Here is a 26,000-nt window from a genome sequence, read left to right on the forward strand (position 1 = left end):
CAATATTCAGAGCCAGCTACCATGTTCAAAGCTCCTGAGCTGCCAAAGGGCTCTACAAACTTCAAAGAACCATCCTGATGCCACCAACACTGAGTGGCAAGCTCCTTTTCATCATGGACTCTATTCCCGTGAACACTCATGAAAGGCAGTTAGTCAGTCACCGTAAGGAGGAACAGCACAGTGCGGGACAGTGAGGACATCACTTCAGTCCAGACACACACACACAGGACACCAACAAGACAATGTGTTCTGAACATCACATGTGGGTCCAGCCCACATGTGCTCTACAAGCCCACAGGAGTGGGTGCAACTTGAATGTGGCCTTGAAGGAAGATTTGCAAGGGCTTAGGGAGAGGAATGGGTCTAACCCTGTCATTACAGATTTATGAACCCTTTGAACCTGACAGAGCCTGTGTTAAGCACTCTTCATGCATTGTTTAATCCTCACAACAACCAAGTCAGAAAAGTAGAATTATTTCCCCGATGTTATAGAAAAGGAAACTAGTGCTCAAAGAGGTTAATTAAAATAGCCTACGCACATTTAGTAAGTGGCAAAGCTAAGATTCAACCCTGGTCTGTGTGATTCCAAAAATTGTACCCTTAACGCCCTTGCTATAATGCTTGAGGGAACTCAAGTGCAGTGGAGTGAAGTGAAAGTTTGGGCCCAGAAAGTTAAAGCGGAGCTATTTCAAAGAGTACTGTGAATGTTGGACCAAGGCGGGGACCTGCATAAACTTTGACCCAGCAATTCCACTACTAGGGCTGTATCCTAAGTAAACAGTCAAGGATATGACTAAAGATTTATCCAAAAATGTTTATAAATGCTTGTTTATAATAGTGAAAATTATAAACAACCTGTCTAAAAATAGAGGACTGGCTAAATAAGTGATGATACATCTTTCAGTAAATACCAGGTCACCATTATTGTCAGGGATACGTTGTGACTTGAAAAGAGATTTCAAAGCTATTGTTTCAATTTCAGAGGCATATTCTAAAGCAGGACATAGGGTATGATGCTATTATTATAAAAGAAAAAAACAGATAAATAGATGTGTAGAAAAATGAAAAAGGAACTAGAACATGTTTCAAAATCTTAACAATGTTATTGCTGGGTGATGGAAAAACATCATTTTCTATTTTATTGTCCATCTCTATTTTCTTAATCTTCTATAGTGATCATTTTGAAATAAGGGAAAAGTAATTCTTAAAGGTCTTTTTGTTTAAAATAGCATGTTAGGCACATTTTCTTTCTTCTCGTTCCCCTCCCTCCCAAGATCCTATTAAAAGGGTAGTTAAGGGGAAAAATGGATACATGCCTATAAGCAAAGAGGATTAGGAGGGGGAGCCTTAAGTAGATGAAAAGTTTCTACAAATGTCTGGAACATAGAAAATAGAGAAAATGATACAGAGTAAAAGGGAAGGAAAAGAAAGCCTCGGAATATTTCTCTAGAAGATCTAAATAAACTGTCCAAGGAAAACTAGGGCCGCTAGTGTGGATGTTCACACCCCAAATGAAGCCCCCCTCAAGAGCCAGCCACACCCACAAATGTGCTGCAGTCAGTTCTCCCATGAAGTAAGAACCCCATCAGGGAGACAGACCCACATACACTATAGCAGGGGATCCACACCAGCAACCAAAGATCGTCCAGTGTGTAACAAAAGCCAGCAACAAATACACAAATACATGCATGATAAAAACAGAACAACTTGGGCTGGAAGAAACATATAGATCAGGACACAGAAGAGAATGTTGAAGAAAACACTAATTAGTGGCCCCAGAAACATCCAAGAAGAATATTCTACCTATAAAGTGAGATGCTATGAAAAACAAAAAATAATCTAAGAACAAGAAAGAAGTTTTGGAAATTAAAAACATGATCACTAAAACAAAAAATGCAGCAGAAGATCTAGAAGATAAAGTTAAGTAAATAGCCCAGAATTTAGAACAGAAACATAAAGGGGTCGAAATTTTGAGCAAAGAATAGGAGAAATAGAGGAGAAATCTTGGAGTTACAACATCCAACTAACAGGAGGTCCAGAAAGAGAGAACAGAGAAAATAAAAGAAAATAACCAGGTAAACAATAGAAATAAATGTCTTCAAACTGAGGCAGACAAAAGTCTCTATGTTGAAATATCCCATAAAGTAAACAACAACAAAAAAGTCCACACCTAAATGCATCATTGTGCAATTTCAGGAGAAATCCTAAATATTTCCAAAGATTAAAAACTGAACACTTACAAAGGAACAAAAATTAGACTGGCATCAGACTTCTCATCAGCAACCATGAATGCTACAAGACAATGGAGCACTGATTTTTAAATTCTGAGGAAAAGCTATTTTGAAACTAGAGTTTCAGCCAGATTACCAGTTAAGTGAAAGTAAAGTTAAGCTAACAAGGGCTCAGCCAGATTACCAGTTAAGTGAAAGTAAAGCTAACAAGGGCTCAGAAAATTTACCTCCCACATATGGTTTCTTTCTTTTTTTAAATTAATTAATTAATTTTTGGCTGTGTTGGGTCTTTGTTGCTGCGCACGGGCTTTTTCTAGTTGCAGCAAGCATGGCCTACTCTTCACTGTGGTGCGTGAGCTTCTCATTGCGGTGGCTTCTCTTGTTGCGGAGCACGGGCTCTAGAGCACAGGCTCAGTAGTTGTGGCGCACGGGCTTAGTTGCTCTGTGGCACATGGGATCTGCCTGGACCAGGGATCGAACCTGTGTCTCCTGCATTGGCAGGTGGATTCTTAACCACTGCACCACCAGGGAAGCCCCCACATATGGTTTCTGAGGAAGATACTAAAGCAAATACTACAGCAAAATGAGGATATAAACTGTGAAGGAGAAAAACACATGATTCAGAAAGCAGTGATAATAACTCAGGAATTTTATAAAGTCCCAGAATAACAGTTGTATAGCAGAGAAACCAGTAGGGATTGAGGCAGAAGAATGGAGACCCCAGTAGGGATGCCTCTGGATAGGAGCTGGATTCAACACAATGGACAGTATGAATTATTTTAAGAATACGCTGACTGCATATTTTGGCAACAAGAAAAAAAAGCTTATTGAAACTCTAGGAAAAGTGAACAAGAAAGTCAACACTTAAACATGAAACAAACTAAAATATGACATGATTTTAAACAACTAGTAAAAATTTTTTTTAATTAACCCATTTGGCCGTGATACTTGGAACATTCTCCCCTAAATGACACAAGGACCACATCAGAATAGCAGTAAAGGAAATGGAGTTCTAGCCCACCACTTTGGTCTTCAGTGAACAGTTACATAGTCATAGTAATACATATGTTTATTGCTTTTTAGCTTCTAAGATTGACCTATAGACGTAGCACAGAGGACTTAACTATAGCTACAAAGTAGAATACAAATATTATCTACCTTGATGAAGTAAAAGTAAAGCTATAGCTAATGGCTATTTGGAAATGAAAAGAGGGAAGAGAAGTAGAGGGAAGAGAAAAGGCACTTATATTTTTGTTGTAGTAGTGTGGGAAACAAAAGTCCCATGACCTTCACTCAGGACTGGCTTGAATGTTAGAAGCTTCGATCAGTTTAATAAGAAAACCTGAAAAGTGAGTTAGCCATTAAATTTGTTAGGTCAATAAGGAAATGGCTAGCAAATATTTATATACCAGTTGCAATAAATTTTAAGTTAATGCTATAACTTATTCTGTATCTTGTCATCATAAAGGGGAGTTTCTAAGTGTTTGCTAAAACGAGCAAGAAATTTCCAAGAATACTGAAGTTTGTCTTTGAAGTTCCAAAGCCTTTTGACTTGCAATCTTAAGACAAAGAAAAATTTTTAGTAGAGTGTGTGTTTGAGTGAAACTGTTCACTTCAAGTTGTAACCTACAGCTTTCATGAGATTTTGCCCATTCACCTGCTAATAATCAACTTATAGCTTCCCTGATATTGCTCTAAAACACAAATATAAAAGGATTATTCAGATTCCCTTAAAATTAGGGATTCCCTTAAGATAACTAAAGCATTCCTTGTAAAAATATTTTACACATAAAATAAATATGACCCTAATACATTCATCCTAAAACACCACAGAGAATATTAATTTCCCATACCAACAATAAGGAGTGAAGGGATGTAGCCCAGAATTGATAACAGAGATGTAAGAGTATTATTTAAAGTTGTAAAGGCAATCAAAAAAGAACTAAATATTAAAATATAACTATCAAAAATTGGGAAGTGGATGGAGGAACATGTAAATAAGCTAAACCTTCTCTATTTCTTAGCATGGAGTCAGTAAATTACGTCTGACTTTGATTAATCAGGTTACAGGTCTAGGCATATTGCTTGGTAATGTAGTTAGCTCCCAAAGTATTAAAAATGGTTGCCCCCATGGAGGGGCTCTGCGGGTGGTGGCAGTAGGGGGATGAGAGACTACTGCTTTATGTTACAAGCACCTCTGCACTATTTTTTTTTATCACGTGCAGGTCTTATTTGGATCAGAAGAGGAATGCCCGGGACCTGCCTTACTCTGACCAGCACTCCTGGGACCACGTCCTGTCACCGAGGCTCTGCTTGAGCGCTAGGGCCCCACTGCTTGCTGCCAGAACAATCTGGTACCAAGGCCAACCCCGGCCGGATCTCCATGTTTACCTGATTCCCAGGCCCTACTAACTTCAATCATTAACACCACCCCTTTCTGGACCTCCCAAATTCTGACCGTTTTCCAAGGTTCTCACCTGTCCCCAGGTTTACTGGTGTTTCACCTGCCTGGCCACATTGCTTCCACCATCTGCAGTGACCTCATTTTGCCCCCAAGCCCCTGGCAATTTTATGCAATTTTATTCATTCAGCTTTATGAGATTACATACTGCTATTTACTCTTTGCCATTTTAGTACCTCCTATAGTTTGTCGTGTCATTCTGTACTCCTTCCTTCACATCACTTACAAAAGTTAAGAAATGAGGACCCACGAGAACTCCATTCCTATAGATGCTTCTGTCTAGGAAAGTGATTGATTAATCCTAATGGCTTCCTGCTTCCAAACAGGTTCTGTATGCATAACAAACAAACGTCCTTTTCTTCTCCCCACCACAATCCCTTACACAGTCAATGACCCGGCCCTTGATTAGAGGTCCCACTAGCTGGCCTGCTGCGGGGTACATGGGGATCCTGGTCAGTGGGAGCAGAAATAGCTGACACTGACACAGGCCACCCTCAGAAATGGGTCAGACCCAGACAACAGGGAAGTGGGCTTCTGAGACAAAACAGAGAAGCCAGAAAATAAGTAGTCAGTACTATACACAAAAAACCCCAGAGACAAGGAAATGGCACCTTGCACTCCAGACAGGAAGCCTCAGGGTGACTCCCGTGGGTGTTCCGGGCACACCTGTTAGATTGTTTTGCACACTGTGGCTCCCAGAATTTTGCCGTTGCACGACTACACGATTCTTGAGCAGATGATCTCTAGTTCTAGTGGACTATAAATGTCTTGTTTGCCAGTTAGATTTAGAAAAATTATTTTGATTTCATATTTTTTCACCCATGCTTGTCAACTATTATAGAGATTCCCTAGTTTGCTTTCTTTCTGCTTCTGGTGCAATTTAAAAATACTATTATTAATGTTAGAGCTAGATTTGGGGTGGGGGCGTGTAGTAGAACAGACACTATTTCCCAGAGATATTTACAAATATGGCACTAAAACAAAAAGGTTCCATGGTGGCAGGGGGGAAGTTGGGAAAACATTGATTAAACAAGATTAGAGAGATTCTTGCTGCTGGACTTACCATATAACATGCTGGTTTTCATTGTCTATCTCTAAAAAGAGAAATGTAGCACACAGTATTTCCCAAAACTTATTTGACATTGAACACTTTTTTAAAAAATGAAACACTTTATTCACTGTTAGTGTTCCATGGAGCACAGTTTGGAAAACACCAAGTGTCCATTTTGGAATTCCTATTTGATCTTTACGCTCTTCTTGGCAGGCTTCCTAAAATTCTTTAAAGTGGCTATTTAGAATCAATGATTCTTAAAGCTGGAAGGTGTCCTAGAGATCACTGACTCCAGCCTTTTATTTTACAGATGAGGAAACCAAGTCCCAAAGAGGGGACGCGATTTTGCACATGTTTTCAAGCTAGTTGCTTGCAGAACCAGCAGAACTCATCTTCAGGTTTCCTGATCTCGAGTCAGTGTTATTTCCTCCACATCATAGAGTCTCTCCATTTCTTTCTAACACCCATGCTTTTTTTGGATTTTTCTTTTTAAATCAGAGTAACTGCATGATTAGTTTGGGGTAAACGCCCCACAAGAGGGCTAAACTTAGTTATAATCAGCATCAGTTTACTCACAGGAACTTCTGTCACCAGTTCTGAATCACGAGTCTGTCCTGGTCCAGGGCATTTCCCCTCCTCGTTTGTCTTGAACTGCCAGTTCCAGGAAGCAGTTAATTGCTTTCCCCCAAACCTCGCCCTGTATCAGGATGATGATATGGGCTGCACCTCGTTACCATGTGACTTAGGAAACAGCTTCCTTCATATGGGTAAAGCCTTCTGACTTGCTCTTCCACCCTAGTCCTAAGGCCTTTTGGCACATCTTCACTGTCTCAGTTTTAACATGTGAGGGTGATGGTACTGGCCAGCACTTTACCAGCTCAGGTTGAGGAAGCTAAACCTCCAGCACCATCCAGACCTTCCTGAGCATTGCCATGGTGCTTACGGTTTGGGTAGGTGGCACCAGGTGAACTGGGGCTTGGCGCCCTGGCTCAGATGTCTGTGACAACAGACATGGATGACCAGGAGAGGAACTGACCCCTTAGACATCTCTGAAATCAGCTCTTGATTAAAATAACCAGTATAAATGTCAATTAACCACTTACCAGCATCTGCGAAATAGTGGTCATCTTTTTCTCGCCACCCCCTTCATCAACCATGGAGCACAGAGATCAAAGTCTTCACCTGTTGTCTATTATCACAATCCCACTCCCACCCTATTTTCTTTTTTGATCCTGAAAATGAGAATTCGTAAGGGAAAAAAAAGTCTAATCATTTTTTTCTAGGCTTTTCTGGTTTCTGTTAGTTGGTCATTAAAGGACCACTTACTCTTTCTTAAGGAACTTCCAAGCTTCCTCCTGGGAGCTTCTTGATCCAAATCTGTGACCTTAGAAAACTTCAATTTTCTCTTTCCATTTAGAGCTTGTTTCTCGGCTGCCTATTTTTTTTCTTTTTTAAGTTCATAAATTTTTCTTTTTCATTAAGGTAGAATATCCATGCACTAAAGTGACTTAACCTTATCTGCCACCTTTTTTTGTCATTTGGAGACAGAGTGGCTCTGAGCCTTGGTCTCCTCACCTGCAAATGGGGATAAGATTATTTACCTCGCAGGACTGTCGTAAAGTTGGAAAGAACATTTATAAGGTGCCTAGCACGGTGCCTGTCACCTGGAAGGTGCTAAATAAATGTCCACTAGGGGCAGATGGGCTCTGTCCCTCACTCACAACTCCCTTGGGTTCTGAAGGACTCTGGCTGCCTCTCCTTACCTTCCACCTGATTTCCAAAACCCCACTCCTTCTCCATGCCTGACTGGTTTGTTTATTTAGCTGTTCTGGTGGGAATCTTTCATTCCCTCTTTGCTCTGTTCTTGGAGGCAGCACTTGTCAGTACCCCACCCTCTCGATGCCTTAGAGATGCTGCTGAGACAGACAGTGTCGAATAACGGGACTTTCAAACGCTGGGACTCCAGCAAGATTTGTTGGCTTCTGGGTCAGGGGCAGCTCCAGACAAACATGTGTCCTCACTTCCAGCATCCTCTCCAAAGCACGTGGGAAGCAATGGGGTTCACCACTTCGGTCAGGTGACCTTGGGAAATCACCTCTCTGTGTCTTTGTTTCCTCATCTGTAAAATGGATTAATAATAGAACCTATGGAAGGATACAGGGTCTATGGGGCCTAAAACTTTTACAAAAATACAAAATTATGAATATGAAATTAGGAGTGGAGCTTTAGAAGGAGGTCACACAAGCGAGGGATCCTGAAGCCCGGGCTTCATTAGCTTCATGGTAAATCTGCATCTGATAGAAGCAGTGGAGCCATGGTGAGGTTTAAATAAAAGACTGTAAAGTGCTCAGCACAGTGCCTGATAGAGTAGGCTATTGTAATGATAATATTATAGATATTGTAATAATTTTGATAAAATTATACATTAATTCTATAAATGAAACTACAAAAATAAACACGTATAATAATTATAAAGCTTCTTTTTCTCCTGTTCCTGCTCACAAGTCCATCAGAATGCAGCAGGGTGAGCCCCATCTTCAGGGTGTCCTTACTTGGGGCTCTCTTCCTTAAAACAGGAACCAGTTGTGGCCGAGCAGGTCCCTGTTCTCTCACCCACAGACACATAACTTAGGAGGAGACCTGGGGATACCCCGGGAGCGGGGATGGAGGCTGGAGGCAGGCCCAGGCCCAGCACTGACGCCCAGAGCTAAGGGTCCCGGAGAGAGCTGGCCAACCCAGGGGGCCAGCGCAGCAGACTCCAGAGCTTCTCGGGGTGTGTTGGGGGGGGCGGGGGTGGAGGTAGAATCAGGTACAGGGAGGTCAAAGGACGTCACAGAAACAGCAGGGCTCTTGACCACGGAGGTAACCTGGACGTTCTGGCAAAGGCTGCTGGTTTCCCTGCTACATTTTTATACTGAGTGTGGTCAACCACAAGAGGCCCTTACCCCTTCCAGTAAGATTCTGAGATTTGGGAACAGGGGTTCCATGACTTCACACAATGGTTTTATTCCCAGTGAGTTTCCATTTCCTAGTTCCTCCATGTACTGTGGTCCTGGATCCCCAGAGTGGCTGCCTCTGTGTGTATGTGAAAACCCTGTAGGGAGAGATGTTTGTTTTTCAGAGAAAGTTTGGTGGTGTAGCTCGGAGAAGGAGAGTGCTGTCAGAAACAAAGCACATGCAGAGTCTACTCCAAGGCCCCAGCCCCACCCTGCAGCCATCACCACAGGGTGTGGTGGAGTGCAGTGAGGAGGACGGACAGGAGACCTTGCTTCATAAATCCAGAGGAGCCACCGAAACCTAGACTTCAGCTGCTCTTCCCAGGATGTCTCCTGCCCTTGGGATAAAATCTCTAAAGTAACCTAAATAACACGCTGCTGACCAGAGATGAGGATGCAGGGTGGGGGGACCGGAAAGTGTTTGTTCTTCCAAATTCCTCTCCCCTCTCTACAGCCTGGAGGTTCTCTTGTTCCAGAAAAGGATGGCGTTGGAGGAAGCCCCAGCCATGACTCACTCAGCGCTAAGCCTTGGCAAATCCATCACCATGGAAACTGCCAATCATCCATGCTTTTCATAGCTTAATGGAACATCTGCCAGGGGAAAGCCAAGTGATACAAATTGCCTGTCCTGCCTACTGTGTTTACACTGGGGCCCCTGCAAAAGAGAGAGAGCCAGGAAAGGCAACCCTCCACAGAGGGATGGTGGCCCAACTCCGGTCACTAAAGCTGGGTGACCTTCCTCAATCCTTCCTAAACTCCTCTGTGCTCCTCCTTTCCCAGTTGGTCAAACAAAGGGTCAGATCAGTGATTCTCAACCTGGCTGGGCCAGGGAGGACAGGAGGGACAGTAAAGCACATGCCCTAAGAGGGGTGGGGTAAAAGAGACCTGTGTAGAGAGTTTGTTCAATATTATGATTTTATATTTGGAATATTACAAAACAATATTTTCATAATTTAAACCACAGAAAATAAAGAAGCTTGGCTAATATTCTTAGGTAGCAATCTTTCTCGAAGAAAGGACCAAGATACCCGTCTCTGATCCAGCGAGGCACATCAGAATTTCCAGGGTAGTGAGGTTTTTAGTGATTATCAAAAATGAATATGGGGGCTTCCCTGGTGGCGCAGTGGTTGAGAGTCCGCCTGCCGATGCAGGGGACACGGGTTCATGCCCCGGTCTGGGAGGATCCCACATGCCGCGGAGCGGCTGGGCCCGTGAGCCATGGCCGCTGAGCCTGCGCGTCCGGAGCCTGTGCTCCGCAGCGAGAGAGGCCACAACAGTGAGAGGCCCAAGTACGGCAAAAAAAAAGAATATGGATTCAAAGACGAAAAGTTGCGAGTCGCTGGACTAGCTGATCTCAAATGTTAGTCCAGCTCAAATTCTGGGCTCCTGGGTGGCATCTTCCAACCTCGAGCCACTGCTAATTCCTTAACGGAGGGAGAAGTACCAGAGGGGAGGCTAGCCACCCCTGCCCCTCTCTCACACCAGGCATCCCCTCTCTGACAAGATGCAGGGCCTGGAGAGGCAAAGGAGGCCAAGGGAGCAGCACGGAGCGGGCCCGGCAGGGTCACATGCCTGAGGCAGCCTCCTAGAGGTCCTGCCTGCCTCGAAGGCCCACAACCCTGCCTCAGGTGGAACTGCTAACCTGGCACCTGCAAGCGTGGGCTTTTGACTTGGCATCAGGACTCACTGCCAGGCCTAAGGAAACAAACACTCAGATGGGAAGCGGGGGGCGGGGATGAAGATCGGGGGAGGGGGGTGGGGAGTGGGAGGGGCCAGAAGATATTTTCAGATGTTAACTTTTAAAATTTTTCCTCTTTTTTATTTTCCCCTTTCCTTTTCTGTCCATTCAAAAGGAACCTGACCTTTATTTTATTGCCTTGGAGGAAATATGCAGCAGGGGAGAAGTAGAGTTTGCCTGCACACTGTTTTGGGTTCTGTTTCTCAAAGGCCTGAGCCCTTAGGAGATTTCTGAGGATTGAGGAAGCAGAAAAGAAGCTGCAGAAAGACTGGGGAGAGCATGCGGGGACAAAAGCAATTTGCTACATAGTTTGCAGGGCCCAGCACAAATAAAAATCTAGGGTACGGTGTTCAAAAATTATTAAGAATTTTAGCAACAGCAAAGCATTAAACCAAGTGTGCGGCCCTTCCAAGCCTGGGGCCCAGTGTGAATGCATAAATCCATGCCCACGAAGCTGGCCCTGGACAGCATTGTCCCTCGCCCGTATTAGAACAGAAGACTGCCCCTCGAGCTGGGGCAGGAAGAGAAAGGCCCACAAGATCTGGAACAACGGGGACCTGGGGCCTACTCCCTGGCAGCACTGGTGGGGATCCAGCAAGACCACAGAAAGGAGGGTCTGAGAAGTACACAGACTCTAAGCATAGGGTTCTCAGGCTCAGCAGGTTTCCAGTCCCCAAATGTGGCTCAGAAGCAGCAGAGAGCATAAACCTGAAGGGATCTGTAGACAGGACAATAGGAGGGCCTGGCTCTGTGCACAGATGATGAATAGCCAGAGCCCCCTAGCATGCCATGGTACTTGGTAAGACCCTGAGACCCTGAAACAGAATGACACGGCAAGGTGGAGGCATGATGAATGACTGATATCAGTTTTGTCATCCTGGCAGAATGAAGGCTTAGAGTCAGAGACTGACTCTCTTTCCATTTCATTTCATTAAGGTGAAAGAAATGCACTATTTCTGGCACACCTGGATTTGTAGAACAGGATTCTACCTGCCACTACCAAGGCCTAGCTCCAGCCTCATACCTGTGACCAAGCCTCAAGAGGGGACAGGTCAGAGCCACTGCAATTAACCAGGTAAGGGATGAAGCTTGGACCAGTGTGGTCAGGTGGTAGAGACGGAGAGAAGCAGGAGGTAAAGGCAGGTAAGTTTAGGAGGTAAAATTGAGAGAACTTGGAGGGTACTGGTAAGGAAGAAGAAGGAGTCAGGAATAACCCCCATTATCAGCTTGAGCAGTTGGGGGGATGCAGGTGCCATGCCTGAGCTCAGGAGTAGAGAAGAACCAGTTGGGGGGTAGGTGGGATGGGTTGGGTTCTGAACATGCTGGGTTTGAGATACCAAGAGAAGATGTCACGTAGGCACTTGAATATATGACGTGAAGCTTAGAGAAGTCTGGGCTGGGGGTGTAAATCTGGGAGTCGTCAGCTTTGTGTGTGGTCCCTGAACAATGGACATGGATGCGATCCCAAGGGAAACAGTAGAGAAAGAAGAGAGCGGGCCTAGGCACGGGCTGAAGAAAACCAACCTTTAATGGGCAGGCAGAAGAGGATGCCCCTAGAAAGCAGGTCAGAGAGGCGGGAGAGAGACGAGGAGAAGAAGGTACGAGGAAAGAAGGAGAAAGCGGAATGCAGCCGAGAGGTCAAACACATGGAGGGATTGCAAATGCCCATTGAATTGAGTGACGTAGAAGCCACTGATGACTTTGGAAAGAATCATTTCACTGGAGAGACAGGCCTGGAATTGCAGAAGGAGAGAGTGGACGAGCAGGAGGCAGGAAGACGGAGTCGGGAGGGCAAAGACTGGTGGGTGGCTGTGCTGAGGACAGAAAGGGGCCGCTGCTAGAGGGAGAAGTGGGGTTCAGGAAAGTTGTTAAAGGTGATTAAAGTCATTAATATTTTTTTTCATTTTAACAGTTTTACTGAGGTATAACTAATATACAATAAGCTGCACGTTTAAAGTGTAACAATCTGAAAAGCTTGACATGAACACATCTGTGAGATCATCACCATGGTCAGAAACACATTTTTTCATCCCCCAAAATCTGCTTGCCCTCCCTCCTGCTCCTCTCACCCCCATTCCCAGACACTCACTGACCTGCTTTCTGTTACTATAGTTTGCATTTTCTAGAATTTTATATAAATGGATTTTTATATAATTTTAACCTTTTAAAAAAGGCACTTGGGCTTCCCTGGTGGCGCAGCGGTTGAGAATCTGCCTGCTGATGCAGGGGACACGGGTTCGAGCCCTGGACTGGGAAGATCCCACATGCCGCAGAGCAACTAGGCCCGTGAGCCACAACTACTGAGCCTGCGCGTCTGGAGCCTGTGCTCTGCAACAAGAGAGGCCACGATAGTGAGAGGCCTGCGCACCACGATGAAGAGTGGCCCCCGCTCACCACAACTAGAGAAAGCCCTCGCACAGAAACGAAGACCCAACACAGCCAAAAAGAAATAAATAAACAAATGTGGGGTTTAAAAAAAAAAAAAGGTACTCGTTTTTGTCTGACTTCACACAGCATAATTATTTTGAGATTCATCTATGTTGTCACAGGTTATCAACAGTTCATTTTTTCTAATTGCTGAGTAGTTTTATATTGCACGGTGATACCATAATTTGTCTCTCCATTCACCTGCTGATGAATATTTGAGTTGTTTCCAGTTTGGGACTATTACAAATTAAGTTGCTTTGAACTTTCATATACAAGTCTTTATATGGATACATGTTTTTGTTTCTTGGTAGCAGATAACTAGAAATGGAATGGTATATGTTTGGTTTTTAAGAAACTGTCAAACCATCTTCCAAAATGGTTGTGCCATTTTACATTCCCATCAGCAATGTACGCGAGTTCCAGTTTCTCTGAATCCTTGCCCACATTCGATATGGACAGTTTTTAAAATTTTCAACAATCTAGTAACTTTTTCTCCTTTCTCTATGGAGGAAGGCAGAGGGAGGAGAAAAAGGAGACAAAATCAGCCACACTCCAGGGCATCGACATTGCCTCGATCGAGAATGAAATGTTTTGCTCAGTCTGTGTCCTGGGAACAAACCCAGTCCCTCACAAACGGTTATTTCTTATGGAGCATTTGGGAAACATGTTAGCTTACTGCCTTCTAGGCTGGGGCCCTGAGCAGGTGACAAGAGTTCTACGGGGACCTCCACTGTGGAAGCCTCCTGCAGCCACTGTAGAGCAGGAAAGCAGGAAAGGGAGGGGAAGGAGACTCAGTCATTGCCCATGGGGATCCTGGTTTCACCCACACCCAGTGTGGTAAGAGGACAATAGCATTTCTCTGCCCCCCTGGGAGAAGGCACATGGGTTGGGTTAGGGGAAGGGGAGTTTCTAGACCAAGCCTGCACTCATTCCAAGGTGGAAAGAGCAGCTTGTCCTGTTGAGGAATCCATCCTGTTCAGCCCTAAGAGAAATACATCCCCTCTATTAACTTGGCCAAGAGGTGTCAACATATGAGTATAAGGGGTAAGGAGGATTAAATCGTGTTGGGGGCTTTCAGGAATTATGAACAAGTAAACTCTCTGGGGCTTCCCTGGTGGCGCAGTGGTTGAGAGAGTCCGCCTGCCGATGCAGGGGACACGGGTTCGTGCCCCGGACCGGGAAGATCCCACATGCCGCGGAGCGGCTGGGCCCGTGAGCCATGGCCGCTAAGCCTGTGTGTCCGGAGTCTGTGCTCCGCAACGGGAGAGGCCACAACAGTGAGAGGCCCGCGTACCGTAAAAAAAAAAAAAAAAAAGTAAACTCTCTGTTAAAATAACAGATTTTTAGTTAAAGCTAAAGTCATTAATAAAGTCAGATATATATATCCTAAGAGCACATGCAGGTCAATTATGATACTGAGTTTTGGGAACCAACCTAATGTGAGAGTGAAAAAGAATGCCAACGCCAATACCTGTAGCTGCTGGGAAGAACACCCCAAAGACAGTGAAAAAAGACTCGCCGGGGCTGTAATCTGGCAGAGTGTTGTTCTGCAGCAGTTCTGGTGAATATCCAATAAAACCATGCTCTGAAATAAAACAAAGGAAAGCAAAATGAGCCAAGTGACAAGATATATAGCACAGGCTTCCCTAGATTACAGTCCTCACTTATGTAACTTTAAATAGCAAAAGGTAGGTGTGATTGGGGGTGGGGAGCAGGGAGGGAAAACAGAAGATGACAGAGCCATCTTCCTTCCCACTTCTAGGGCTCGATTTTTATGTATCTGTATCTATGGATATAGGTAAATAAAATGACATGAAGAAGAACAGTAGTTACCTCTAGGAAGGGTAGCATTTTTATTGTTTTGCTTATAGTACAGCTGAAATCTTTCAATGAGTATGTATTGACGTGTTTGCTTCTGATTTTAAAAATTAAGTTACCTCCCTGCTCAGAAACCTTCCCACGGATCCCCATTAGCTACAGAACAAAGTCCAAGCTCCTTAAGATGAGTGTGAAAGCCCTCCACAGCCTGGCAACAGCCCACCATTTCCTATTCGTCCTTTGCCTTTTCCTCTCCCCAACAGTGACGCAGATGACTCTGCCCAAGAACGCCACTAATACCCAGCCCTGTGTCCCCTGCTTCCAGACCCTTCCCCCATATCTCTGAGCATCAATATGGTACTCACTCTTCAAGCCCAACTCAAGTTCTGCTTCCTTTGGGCTTTACATGAGCTCCCTGATCAGAACCCTTCTCCTAAGTGCCCTCCATGACTAGCCACATTAGGTCCTTCCCCAACCAGACCCGTTGGGGCTAGAGATCCGGTCTTAAACACCTCTGCCCCCCAGGGTCACCACTGTGCCTGCCACACAGCACGCAGGGTGCCAATAGGGGTCACACCAAAAGGATCTTGCTCTTGGATCTTTTGATGCCGTGCGTTCAGTCTGACCGGTTCACAGACTACTTTAGAGCAGGAACATCTCAGATATGATTTTTTCAAAGCATGTTAAACATTTTTTACATTGCCTTAAATGAAAGTTTTCAAGAGGTTTCAGTCCTACAGACACTTTGCTTTTTTGTCAAAGGAGGTCACCTTGAACAGCACCTGTGGATATGTTAGTGGGCTGTGGAATTTTAAGATACAAGTCAAGTGTCCTTGGGCCTCAGGGACACCCAGCATATCCAGCCTCTGCCTTTGGAGAATGAGTTGGTTTGTTCCTGTGAACTCCAGTCCAAGAGAACTGGGTCCTGCTCCTTTTCCCTCCAACCCCACAGCTACGTAGGATGAGTTCTCAGCCGTCAGTCACGCCGTAGCTGACCCCCAGGGCTGCGGTGACCATCTCCTGCCAGCCTGTCCTCCACCGCCCTCGGGGCTTAACTTCACCCTGAGCTTCCATCCACAAAAGAGCACCGACTCGCTGATGAGTGCAAAGATAACGCCAGCGCTTCTCACAGCTTCCAAGATTCATATCTTCATAGGAAAAGTATTTTTCAAAAAAAAAATAGTAAAATGAAAGCTCAGTGAAGTACAAGGGACCCTGGGGAGTCCAGTCAGGACTTAAAATCATTGTTGACTGCTCTCTTTCTCCTGAACTTTAAATCCAAAGGACTGTGCAACATTTCCGAATGGTTTGGCATCTTCACAGCCGGTCCTCCCCTCATTAACAAAACAGCAATAATAGCGAAGTTAACTTTAGTTTATCCGCTGGCTGACCCTGCTGACTAGACTTTCTGGGGAGAAAACCAGCCCAGCCTGCCTTGGAAGGGAGCTCGGCCAAGCTGGATGATGCACAGGCCTGAGCACATTTGAGCGCAGGGCTGCGTGCTGGGCAGGCCGGCCGTGCGGGACACAAACACTTCATCAGGCTCCATTGATCTCCGCCGTCCCGGTATTTGGTCACCAGGCCTGAAGGGCTTGGCCCCGGTCAGCCTGAAGGGTCAGAGGGATTGCAGGCGCCATAGATGAGTCACTGGAAAGCCTCCTCTCTCCCTCCATACCACCACCAAGATCCAGAGTGAGGGAATGAGTCACTGGGCTCACTCGGGGATGGGGGTGGGGTCCATTCTCTGCAGGGCCACCGCAAGGGCAGCCCTCACACGTTCGCAAGCACACGCTCACACTGACAACTGCTGCTGGCCCCAGCCCTCCCCCCTCAAGTCCAGTTCTGAGCTGTTCTCAAGGAAATAACCTTAACTTTGAAAAGAACTTTATGGACAAAGATGTTTGTCAATGAGTTATTTATAATAGTGTAAACGGGGCGGGGGGGTGTCTAAATGTCTCACTCTGAAAGCCTGAGGTATTTTAAATGTTTAAAAAGACTTTTTAGGGACTTCCCTGGTGGCACAGTGGTTAAGAATCTGCCTCCCAAGGCAGGAGGCGGGGGTTCGATCCCTGGTCAGGGAACCAGATCCCACATGCATGCTGCAGCTAAGAGTTTGCATGCCACAACTAAGGAGCCTGCCTGCTGCAACTAAGACCCAGCGCAACCAAGATAAATAAATAAAATAAATTTAAAACATTTAATGAAAGACTTTTTAGTGCCAAGGAAAACTGTCCATGTTATATATGATATATGTTCAGTAAGAGAACTGGATACCATTTATAGGATGAATACAAAAAAAAGTTTTAATGTATATATGTAGGAAAAGGAAGCATACCAAAATGCTAATTGTGGCTGTTCATATAATGCAATTTTGGACTTCTTTTTCTTTCTTTTTTTATGTTTACAAATTTTCCACCTGTCTTTAATGAGCATAATCAAATTATCAAAAATTAAAGTCTTTTAGAAAAACAAACAAAACATCCCACAACTGAAAGCCTACTTTCTCCAGATAGCTTTTCTATAAACAAATCCATTTCTTTTTTTTTTTTTCCATTTATCCTCTCCCTGCTTTTCAAAATGATTTAAGTGGCTTACGAGAAAAACATAAGGGCAAGTAAAATTAGGGGCAAAAAAAGAAAGAAAAAGAAATTGAGCTAAAGAGAGAGAGGGAACACCTACAGCCCACAGCCTGAGGTCTCTGAATAGGCTCTGAGGTAAGATCCTGCAGTGATTTTCTTCAAACTGGAATTCAAGGCCTAGAGAGATCGTTTTACTTTCTGACCTTTCTGACCAAGCCCACTCCAGCAGGGGAGGACCCTAGGGCCCACCCTTCACGTGTGCCACATTCCAGTGGATGAGAAGGAGCCCTAGGCTTGCGTGGTGGACCCACCTCATTTCCTCTGCCCCTACCTTCCCGGGCCCTTATGACTTCCACCCACCTGACACCCCGCCTCGCGTCAGGCTCCCCAGTCCTGATCCAGCCCCGCCAGAGGCTTGGCCCACTGGCCTTCGCCCTGACTCCCTGGGCTCCAGTCTCTCGCTCAGACCCTTAACCAGTGGTCCAGCTGGATCTCAAGCTTCTGCAGAGCGGGGGTCCAGGTCAGGCACTGATGTCTCTGGCTGGCTTGTACTTGAGGCACGGGGCGAGGTCAGCTGGCCATGCCCAGCGTTGCAGGGCACAGCAGACACCACCTGCCGTGGCCTCTCACAGTGGGTCTTGCTGTCTGATTTGCTGAACAAAGGTCCCTAATTCTTCTAGTCATGGCCCTGTTTGAGAATCTGATGAATGCCCATTTTGCATACCATTTGGGGGTTCCCTGAAGCCTCTGTGGGGGGAATGGACCCTGAGGTTCAGGACCTCTACTCCAGGGGCTGCCTCTGTACCTGAGACTTCTGGCAGGCCCTGCAGGCACCTACGCTGTCCCAAGCCCTGAGCAACGCCACACCCTGCCTCGGGGTGAACAGAGGTCAACATTTCCTGCTGCAGTCGGTGCCAAGCAACGAGGAGTCTCTGTGTGCATGGGGACAGTGCAGGTCCCCCAGGGACATCCCGGGCAATTCTCTTCTGAACATAATTGCCAGTGGCCGTTTATTGAGCACCTCATACCTGCCGGTCACTGGGCGCCAATTAATTTACATCATCCTCAATCCTCACAACCACCCTGCAAGATCAAAGGTGAGAAAACCAAGCTCACGAAGGTGAAGAATCTTGTCCAAGGTCACACAGCAGACCTGCCTGTATCACAGCCCTTGCCTCTCCCCCAGAAGGCCAGTCTCCAGGTCCCTAGCACCACCCTCCCTCACAGAGACACGCATACAGCCCAGGTTTCCTTCAACCCCGCAAAATGCCACCAGAGATCATGGCATCTCCCCTTCTCCACCTTGGGGGGCCAACAGGGTGTCTCCCTATGGAATGCCACACTGAGGGGCTGTGTGCACAGCTGGGAAGCAGCAGAGCCCACCCTCGACCCCAGGTCTGTCTGAGGTCAATTTTCCACAGACCATACCGTCTCCCTGGAATTCACCCTGAGTTGTTTCCCCAGAGATTTCTAGAGCACGTGTCTGCCTCTGTGGGCCTTTCAGCAACTCTGCTGGTAACATGAGGGGCTGGGGTGCTCTCAGCTGATGTCTCCCGACTCTGAGAGGCCTGGGATGCCCAGTGCCTGCGGCTGCTGCACATGACTGTATCTGGGTTTGACCTGAACATCTGTTTCTGTACCCACAGAAAAAAATACTTTGGTCCCATGTGAGCTATGAGCTTTTAGGAAGAACAAAGACAGAACAGAGTGAGGAAAGAGAAAACGAATCACAACAAAAACCAGGCAAGAACAGGCTGAGGGAAAATACTTGAAGGCGTGGCCTTCCTCCTCAGCATTCGGGTAACACGGCTTCTTGGGATGCCACCAGGGCGCCTGTGGCTCTGCAAGGTCCAGGGGGTCTGCACCCAAGGGGTACCATGGGATCCCACCTACCATGCCTGGGCCAAAGGGGCCAGCCTGGGTCACAAGTTGCTACAGAGCACAGCTCCCTCGGGGCCGGGCCCCGCGCCCTCTGGTAAGGTGGCTTCTGGGAAGCTCCGTGTAGCCCCTGTGGCTTCCCACCCGTGCCGCCCTGCCTCTGGGGTCTGCTGAAATTAGAAGAGGCAGCTGGAAGTCATCGGCCCCCACGTGTGGGTGTCGGACTGCGGCCGCTGACTTAGAAAGTGAGACCGCTAAAAACGACGCTGGCACCGCGGGCCCTGCCACCCCTCCGTGAGCTGCGGGTCCGGCGAGGCGGGGGCTTCTGGCCCGGCTTTCTTCTTGGCTCGGGTCCCCCCACCCCTCGCCCAGCGAGACAGCCCTTTCCTGGGAACGACAATGAGAGAGGCTGGTCCAACCAGGAATAGAAAGAGCAGAGGAAGGGCCCGCGAGAGAGGAAGGCAGGGAGGGGCACGCCGCCCAGACCCCGGGAGATCACAGGAAGAGCAGCCCTGCAAGGAAGAGGAAAGGAGAGGCCGAGGTTCTGGGAAGGGACACACACACCAAAACAACGCCTGGGGGTGGGGGTGGGGAGGGCAAGAGAAGGCCAGCGGAGCCAGCCGGAGGAGGATCCCCAGAGGAGCAGGAAGTACAGTAGGGTGTGCAGCAAGGGAAACGCGAATTGGGCGCCTTGTGCGAGGGCCAAGCCTCGCCCTGGACACAAGGTCCCTCCGGAGGGTCTCCTGCGCAGTGGAGCCCACCTGGGACCCGGGGTGGCACGCCCAGCACCTGGCACTGCCTTGGCTCCTCCAGGGACGGAGACCCGCAGTCTGGGGGAGGGACAACAAATCTGAAATGGCCTGACATAGAGAGGTCAGTGACAAGGAAAGAAAGGCGTGTCCGGGCCCCATCCTGTCACCAAGGCCCTCACAGAGCTCCCGCCCACGCCGTCCCCATGCTCACTCAGACACGGCCCAACCCCAGACGGTCTGAGGTGGACACAGATGGGCAGTTAGGCCCGGCAAACCCCGGCAGGCTGGGCTGGTCCGTGGAGTTTTCCTCCCCTGGGCTTTGGTGTCAGGTCTGGGAGCCGCAATGGGTGAGGCAGCCTCAGTCCTAAGAAGGATGCGCCCAAACCTGAGCTCAAAGAGCACAGATTTAGGAGAAGCCCAGGCTATTCTCCTCCTCCTTGGGGTGGAGCACGAGGCCCTGAAGGTCTCTGGGAGGAAGGGGAGAACGGTGACAGGACCAAGACTCACGACACCTGGGTTCACGCCCTGGGTCTTCCACAGACTCGCTGCAAATTCTGACTCTGTCCATCTGGGATGGGCCCGAGATTCTGCAATCTAAATGGGCACCCAGGTGACGTAGATCACGCTCCCAGTAGCAGGTATTAAATTGTTTCTCAGAAACCTTCTAATTCTGAAAGCTGCCAGCCAGAAGCCCATTCTCAAGACTCAGGGAACATCGTCCAAATACACCATTGATTTCCAGTGGCAGATGTCAAATCCCAAACTAGCTTCCAAAGCTTGTCAGTGCTGCCCCCTACCTCCCTGCTACCCTCTCCCTTTCTCTGTGGCTGTGGATACAATGTGTGCTCCAGACTGAGACAAGGTCACTGCCACATTTTTCATCTGTTAATGAAACAAAGCAATTATGAATTACAAGTCCGGCCACTAGGTCTTACATTATTACAGTCAGGCGCGCCCTCCGTTAGTGCAGATACTGAAATCTTCCTGGTCTAATTCATTGGTCCATTTTAACAACAGAGGGAACTGATAGAAGCCAGCTACTCAAAAGGCATGAGAACTGAAAGTGGGAAAGTCACCCCAGCTTAGAGTCCCATTTGGAGTCCGCAAAAGACCAAGTCCCCGTTTGCTGGACTCTCCCATTGAACTGGGTCGTAACCATCCTGGTCCACTACAGGTGCTCCACAGAAATATTCTGAAATTGAACTGGATCAGGCTGTATTGACTTGGACTGTCAATGGAGAGGGATGGAAGGGTCAATAATGATAGGTTCAGAAGAGGCCCCCAAGGCCCCCGCCCTCAGCTCGGATTTCCTTCCCTACAGGACTTCTGGGCAGTGAGCTGGGAGCCTTCCCCAGACCACAACCCCCTCTCTGGCTTCAGCCCTAGTGAGTTTGGTCCTCCAAAGAGAGGGTGGAGAGAGGATGTGAGCAGGGTTTCCAGCTCCCAGGCCCCCACCCAGAGAGAAAATACACAGAGGGAAGGCCGGGCATTCTAGCAGTGGCCAGAAGGGAAGTCTGAAGTGGGGTTGGGCCTGTCCAGAGGCCCCCAGGGAAGGTCTCCACCCTCCGGGACAACTGGCTGGTGGGAACAGCTGGAAAAGCCCCCAGGGCTAGGTAACCCAGGGGATGAAGGGCCTGGGTTGGGGGGATGTCAGGACAGCCCCCTTGGGAGGGGATGGCTGAAAGTTTCCAGTAAGAAGAGAAGCTCCTGCCAACCCCTACAATCTAGGACGGGCAGTCCTGGAGTTCCTTCTGAGAAAAGGATTTCTCACTTGTGAAAGGGAGGATTTCTAACAAACATCCAAGAAATTGTTCCATCCTCTGACATGGGCTCTATTTTAATGCTTAACCAAACTTTTTTTATAATGGCCTGGGGGTCAGCAAGTTGAGATGAGATGAGATTTTTCACCTGGGGAGGCCGACCGAGCAAAGGACTGCCAAATGCCCCAGAACATTAAGGAACTCACAGCTCACCTGGACCCAAGAAACAAAGAGGTATCTCACGATAATAACCGGGATTGCCACAAATGCTGAGCAAGGGTTTGTGCCAGGCACCGTTCCAAGAGCATTATATATATTTGCTCACAACCACCCCATGAAGTAGTGCATTTTTTACGTAAGGAAGCTGAAGCACAGAGAGGAGACTGGATCCAACCCTTGGCTGCCGCTGCCGCCGGGGTCGGTGCTCACCCAAGGCTGCAGGGAGTCTGGGAGGGGAGCCAGGAGCCCAGCTGGTCAGGCTGGGGCCAGACGGAAGGGACTGCGGAGCCCCCAGCCGCCCCCGCCCCCCGCCCTCGGAGCCCCCAGTGGGCTGCCCGACACTGCTCTCAGCTCAAAGGAGCCCTGAGAAAGGAAAAAAATCTGGCCTTCTTATCTCCTGGGGGAAAGGAATGCACTCTCCCGCCAGGATAAGTGGCTGTTTTGACAGGAAGTCTCCACCCAGGCTGTGGGTTCCTCCCAGCCACCATTTACTCCTTCTGGCCGTCCCTGCCTCTGGCATCCCAACTCCCATCCTACTTAAACCCCACACACACCCCTACACCCCCCAAATCTAACCCAACTGGGGGTCTCCCCAAGTCGGCTGCCCGCCCCACAGCTCTGGCCTCCATGGGGGTCCAGAGCTCCGACCTGGGAGTCACGTCTCAGCCCCACTGTTGCCTGGACACCGTCTCCAGGCAGGCAGCTGAGAAGGGGGTGGGAGGACAAGGGGCTCCCTGCAGGGGGCAGTCAGCATCGACGTGGTTATGCAAGCAGGGCCACCCTCCTGTCCAGCACCATGCTGGAAGTATTCAGACTCCACGTGCCCAGCTCTGCAGCCAAGGGCAGTTCTCCCAGACCCCAAGCCCTACCCAAGAAAGAAATGCAACAGACGCTCTCTTAGAATCCCATGGCAGAAGATTCAGTATCACAGAACTATAGAATGAAAATGCCACCGGGGTCTTTTGTCTCAAGTCCATTTTACACATGGGAAGGCTGAGGTCGGAAAAAGGAGAAGCCCATGCCACACAGTCAGCAGCTGGTCAGGCAAGACCAGGACCCAGTGTGGCCAAGCTCCCTCCAACGTGTGCCCTGCAATGGCACTCAGGTCTCTGTTGTCACTGCCTGCTAACCTGCCAGGTCAGGGTAGGAACCGTACTGTCTTATTTCTTGGTGTGTCTCCATTACCTAGACCCAGGAGATAAGGAAAAAATTTAATACTTTATTAATAAATAATGGAAACAACCCAAGTGTCCATCAACAGATGAGTGGATAAACAGCATGTGGTCTATCCATACATAGAGTACTATTCAGCCATTGAAAGGAACGAAGTATTGACACTTGCTACGACACAGATGAATCTTGAAAACATGCTAAGTGAAAAAAACAGAAAAGGACAAATACTGTGTGATCCATTCATATGACGTATCTGAAATAGGCATATTCACAGAGACAGAAAACAGAACAGAGGTTATCAGGGGCTAAGGGGAGGAATGGGGAGTTATTGGTCCATAGACACAGTTTTTGTTTGGGGTGATGAAAATGTTTTAGAAGCAGACAGTTATGATGGTTGTACAACACGGTGAATGGAGTTAATGCCACTTAATTGCACACTTTAAGATGGTTTTTTTTTAATGTTATACATATTTTGTCATTAAAAAAAAACAAACACAAGCCGTTTCTTTCCACAATACCCCCTGCAGGGACCACCTCCAGCATCCTTGTTTCTGGCCTGGGCTCCTCTCTGCTTTGCAGATGTGGGATAGAGGATAAAGGGAGCTTCCTGGCTAAGGCCGATCAGAGAGGGAGGAACAAAGCCACAGGTACAGACTAGTCCTAGTCTCAGACTCCGATTCTCCTGCCAAAGCAAGCTGCCTCCTCAGATGACGGACGCTTCAGCTCTTGGCCACTGCAAGGTGAGTGGGCACCCCCAGCGAGCCATCTGACCACACACGACTCCTCCCTGATGGAACTAGGCAGAAAGCACCATATTCTCAGGAGTTCAGGTGGAAATCACAACTCCCTTTGTTGACTTCTAGAACTTACAGGATTTTATTCAGGGGTCACAGGTTGAGGTGTGGGCCTTTAAAGGCAGAGCTGTCCAGAAGCACAGACTGTGGTTTCTTGATATCAGCCATGCCCAGATCCCACGGAAAACCTCAGCAAAGTCAAGGGCGCGGTTGTCCCAGTCCTGTTTTTGACATGGTCCTGCTTTCAATACTTTCCTGGTCACTGGACCCCAGGCCTGGAGCAGTGTTTAACACCGGTCCTGCTTAATAAGAGCTGGCCTGGAGTGAGTGTGCCTTTACCCTGGGCTGCCCTGGGCAAGTGCAAAGAGAAAGCAGGCCGGGCCGCTCCTCTAGGGGACTTGGATGATGGGGCCCTACCTGGTCTTGGGCCAGCAGCGTCAGCATCAGCACCACCTGAGAGCTTGTTAGACCTGCAGAACCTCAGCTCTCCCCTCCCCCAGCCCCCACCCGTGGAACTGAAACCTTCATCGTTACAAGATCCCCAGATCTTGAAGTTTGGGAAGCACTGCCTTGGAGTATAACCCAGGGGCCTCCAGAGACCTATTCTTCCAGGATAAACAATAATAATGATAATAATTATTTATTAAGCACCCACTTCATGCCAGCTATGACTCTAGGCCTCTTATATATACTATTTTATGCTCTGACAACCCAGTAAAGTAGGCATTATTACTTGCTTTTCAGAACTGAGGAGAGCGGTCAGAAAGTTGACCAAGTCCATGCAATGAGTTACAGCTGAGCTGGAATCTGAACACAGGGGTCTGAGTCCAAAGCCATGGCTCTGACAACTGTGGTATGATGCAATCTTTCAAATTGGGCCAACAGTTACAGCCACTTGTCAACTCTCTATGGGGCCCAGAAATTCACTGGCAAATGCAATCCCCAGGAAGGAATTCTAGGGGCTGCCCCGCTGCCTGGTGCCAGCCTGGGCCCTGGGTTGCCGTGCACTTGGGTTGGGCAGCCTGTGGCAGAGGGCTCTCTATTTATTCAGGACACGTCCCTGACGATGAATTTGCGTGGCCCGGCCCCCAGTAAGCATTAAGCCTGGAACTGGAGGGACAAATAAATTAGATGGTGCGCAGGCTTGGGGACCCTTCTGCCGCAAGCTCGGAAACCTCCCGCACTGACCTCGTCTGGGCCCTGGAGTTTTTGACTCGGGGCTTCATCTCCTGCCGGCCCCCAGGAGGCAGCACTCTCCTGCCAAAGGCACCCGTGGCAAGCTCCACTCTCCCCTCCAGCCAGCATCCACAGGCTCCTCAGGTCAAGGAACCCAGCCCAGCTCCACGAAGCCCAGCCCAGCCCAGCCCAGCTCAGCCCAGCCCAGCCAGGCCTGAGATTGTCTATCTGATTCTCTGTGTCTGTACATGGCCACCTCATCCCCCGCCCAAATGTGTGACTTGAGGGCACGTCTCCCTGCCTTTGTGTCCCTCACAGACCCACTGAAATGCACCTCAACCCAACAGGTGCCCCCAAAACGCTTGAGCCAGAACGTGCCATCATTTGCCCTTCCACAGCCGTGCGGAGGGCATCCCGCTCACCTCCCACAGCCAGAGGACCCCTTCCTGCAGTGAGGGGAGCACAAGGCCCAGCGGGGCAGAGCTGGGGGCACAGGCAGGATATGCCAGCCCATCCCTCAGTGTGTCGCCTTCCACCTCCTTGGAATCCCCAGCTGCTCAGGGCTGAGGCAGGCAGCCCAGCAAGGCGAGGGCCCTCCCAAGCCAGTGATTTCATGCTTCAGGCATCCAGCCCCAGAACACCGGCCGGGGAGCCTGGCAGGCCAAGGCCCCTGCTGCTCGTCACGGAGCAGACACAGGGAGAGAGCCGGGCGGTGTTAGCTCTGGTTTCCTTCTGTAGCTGTGACCAGGTCCCCACGGCCTCCTTGGCCTAGCGGTTCCTTTCTCTGCTTTCCACAGCCAAAGCCAGCAAATGAAAATAATACGATGGAGAGGGTGGCAGGGCCTTGGAGTCGGGGGCCTGGGATTCTAGTCAGTCACTCTCTTCATCAGAGACAAACTCAGAACAAGAGGAAGGCCTGAGGGTGCCTGCCCCTGCCCTCCTCCAGC

At 48.3% G+C, this 26,000-nt stretch overlaps 1 protein-coding gene across 1 annotated transcript in view; it reads right to left on the bottom strand.

The window, feature by feature from the left end:
• SLC12A8 (solute carrier family 12 member 8) overlaps positions 1 to 26,000 on the bottom strand; it is a 136,013-nt gene that overhangs the window by 43,935 nt on the left and 66,078 nt on the right. Inside the window, exon 5 of the mRNA XM_082625744.1 lies at positions 14,376 to 14,489. Coding sequence (XP_082481870.1) covers positions 14,376 to 14,489 — 114 coding nt within the window. The remainder of the gene's footprint in view (positions 1 to 14,375; positions 14,490 to 26,000) is intronic.

The sequence above is a fragment of the Mesoplodon mirus genome (assembly GCF_964341445.2).
Source record: "Mesoplodon mirus genome assembly, chromosome: 6".
Classification (NCBI taxonomy): domain Eukaryota; kingdom Metazoa; phylum Chordata; class Mammalia; order Artiodactyla; family Ziphiidae; genus Mesoplodon; species Mesoplodon mirus.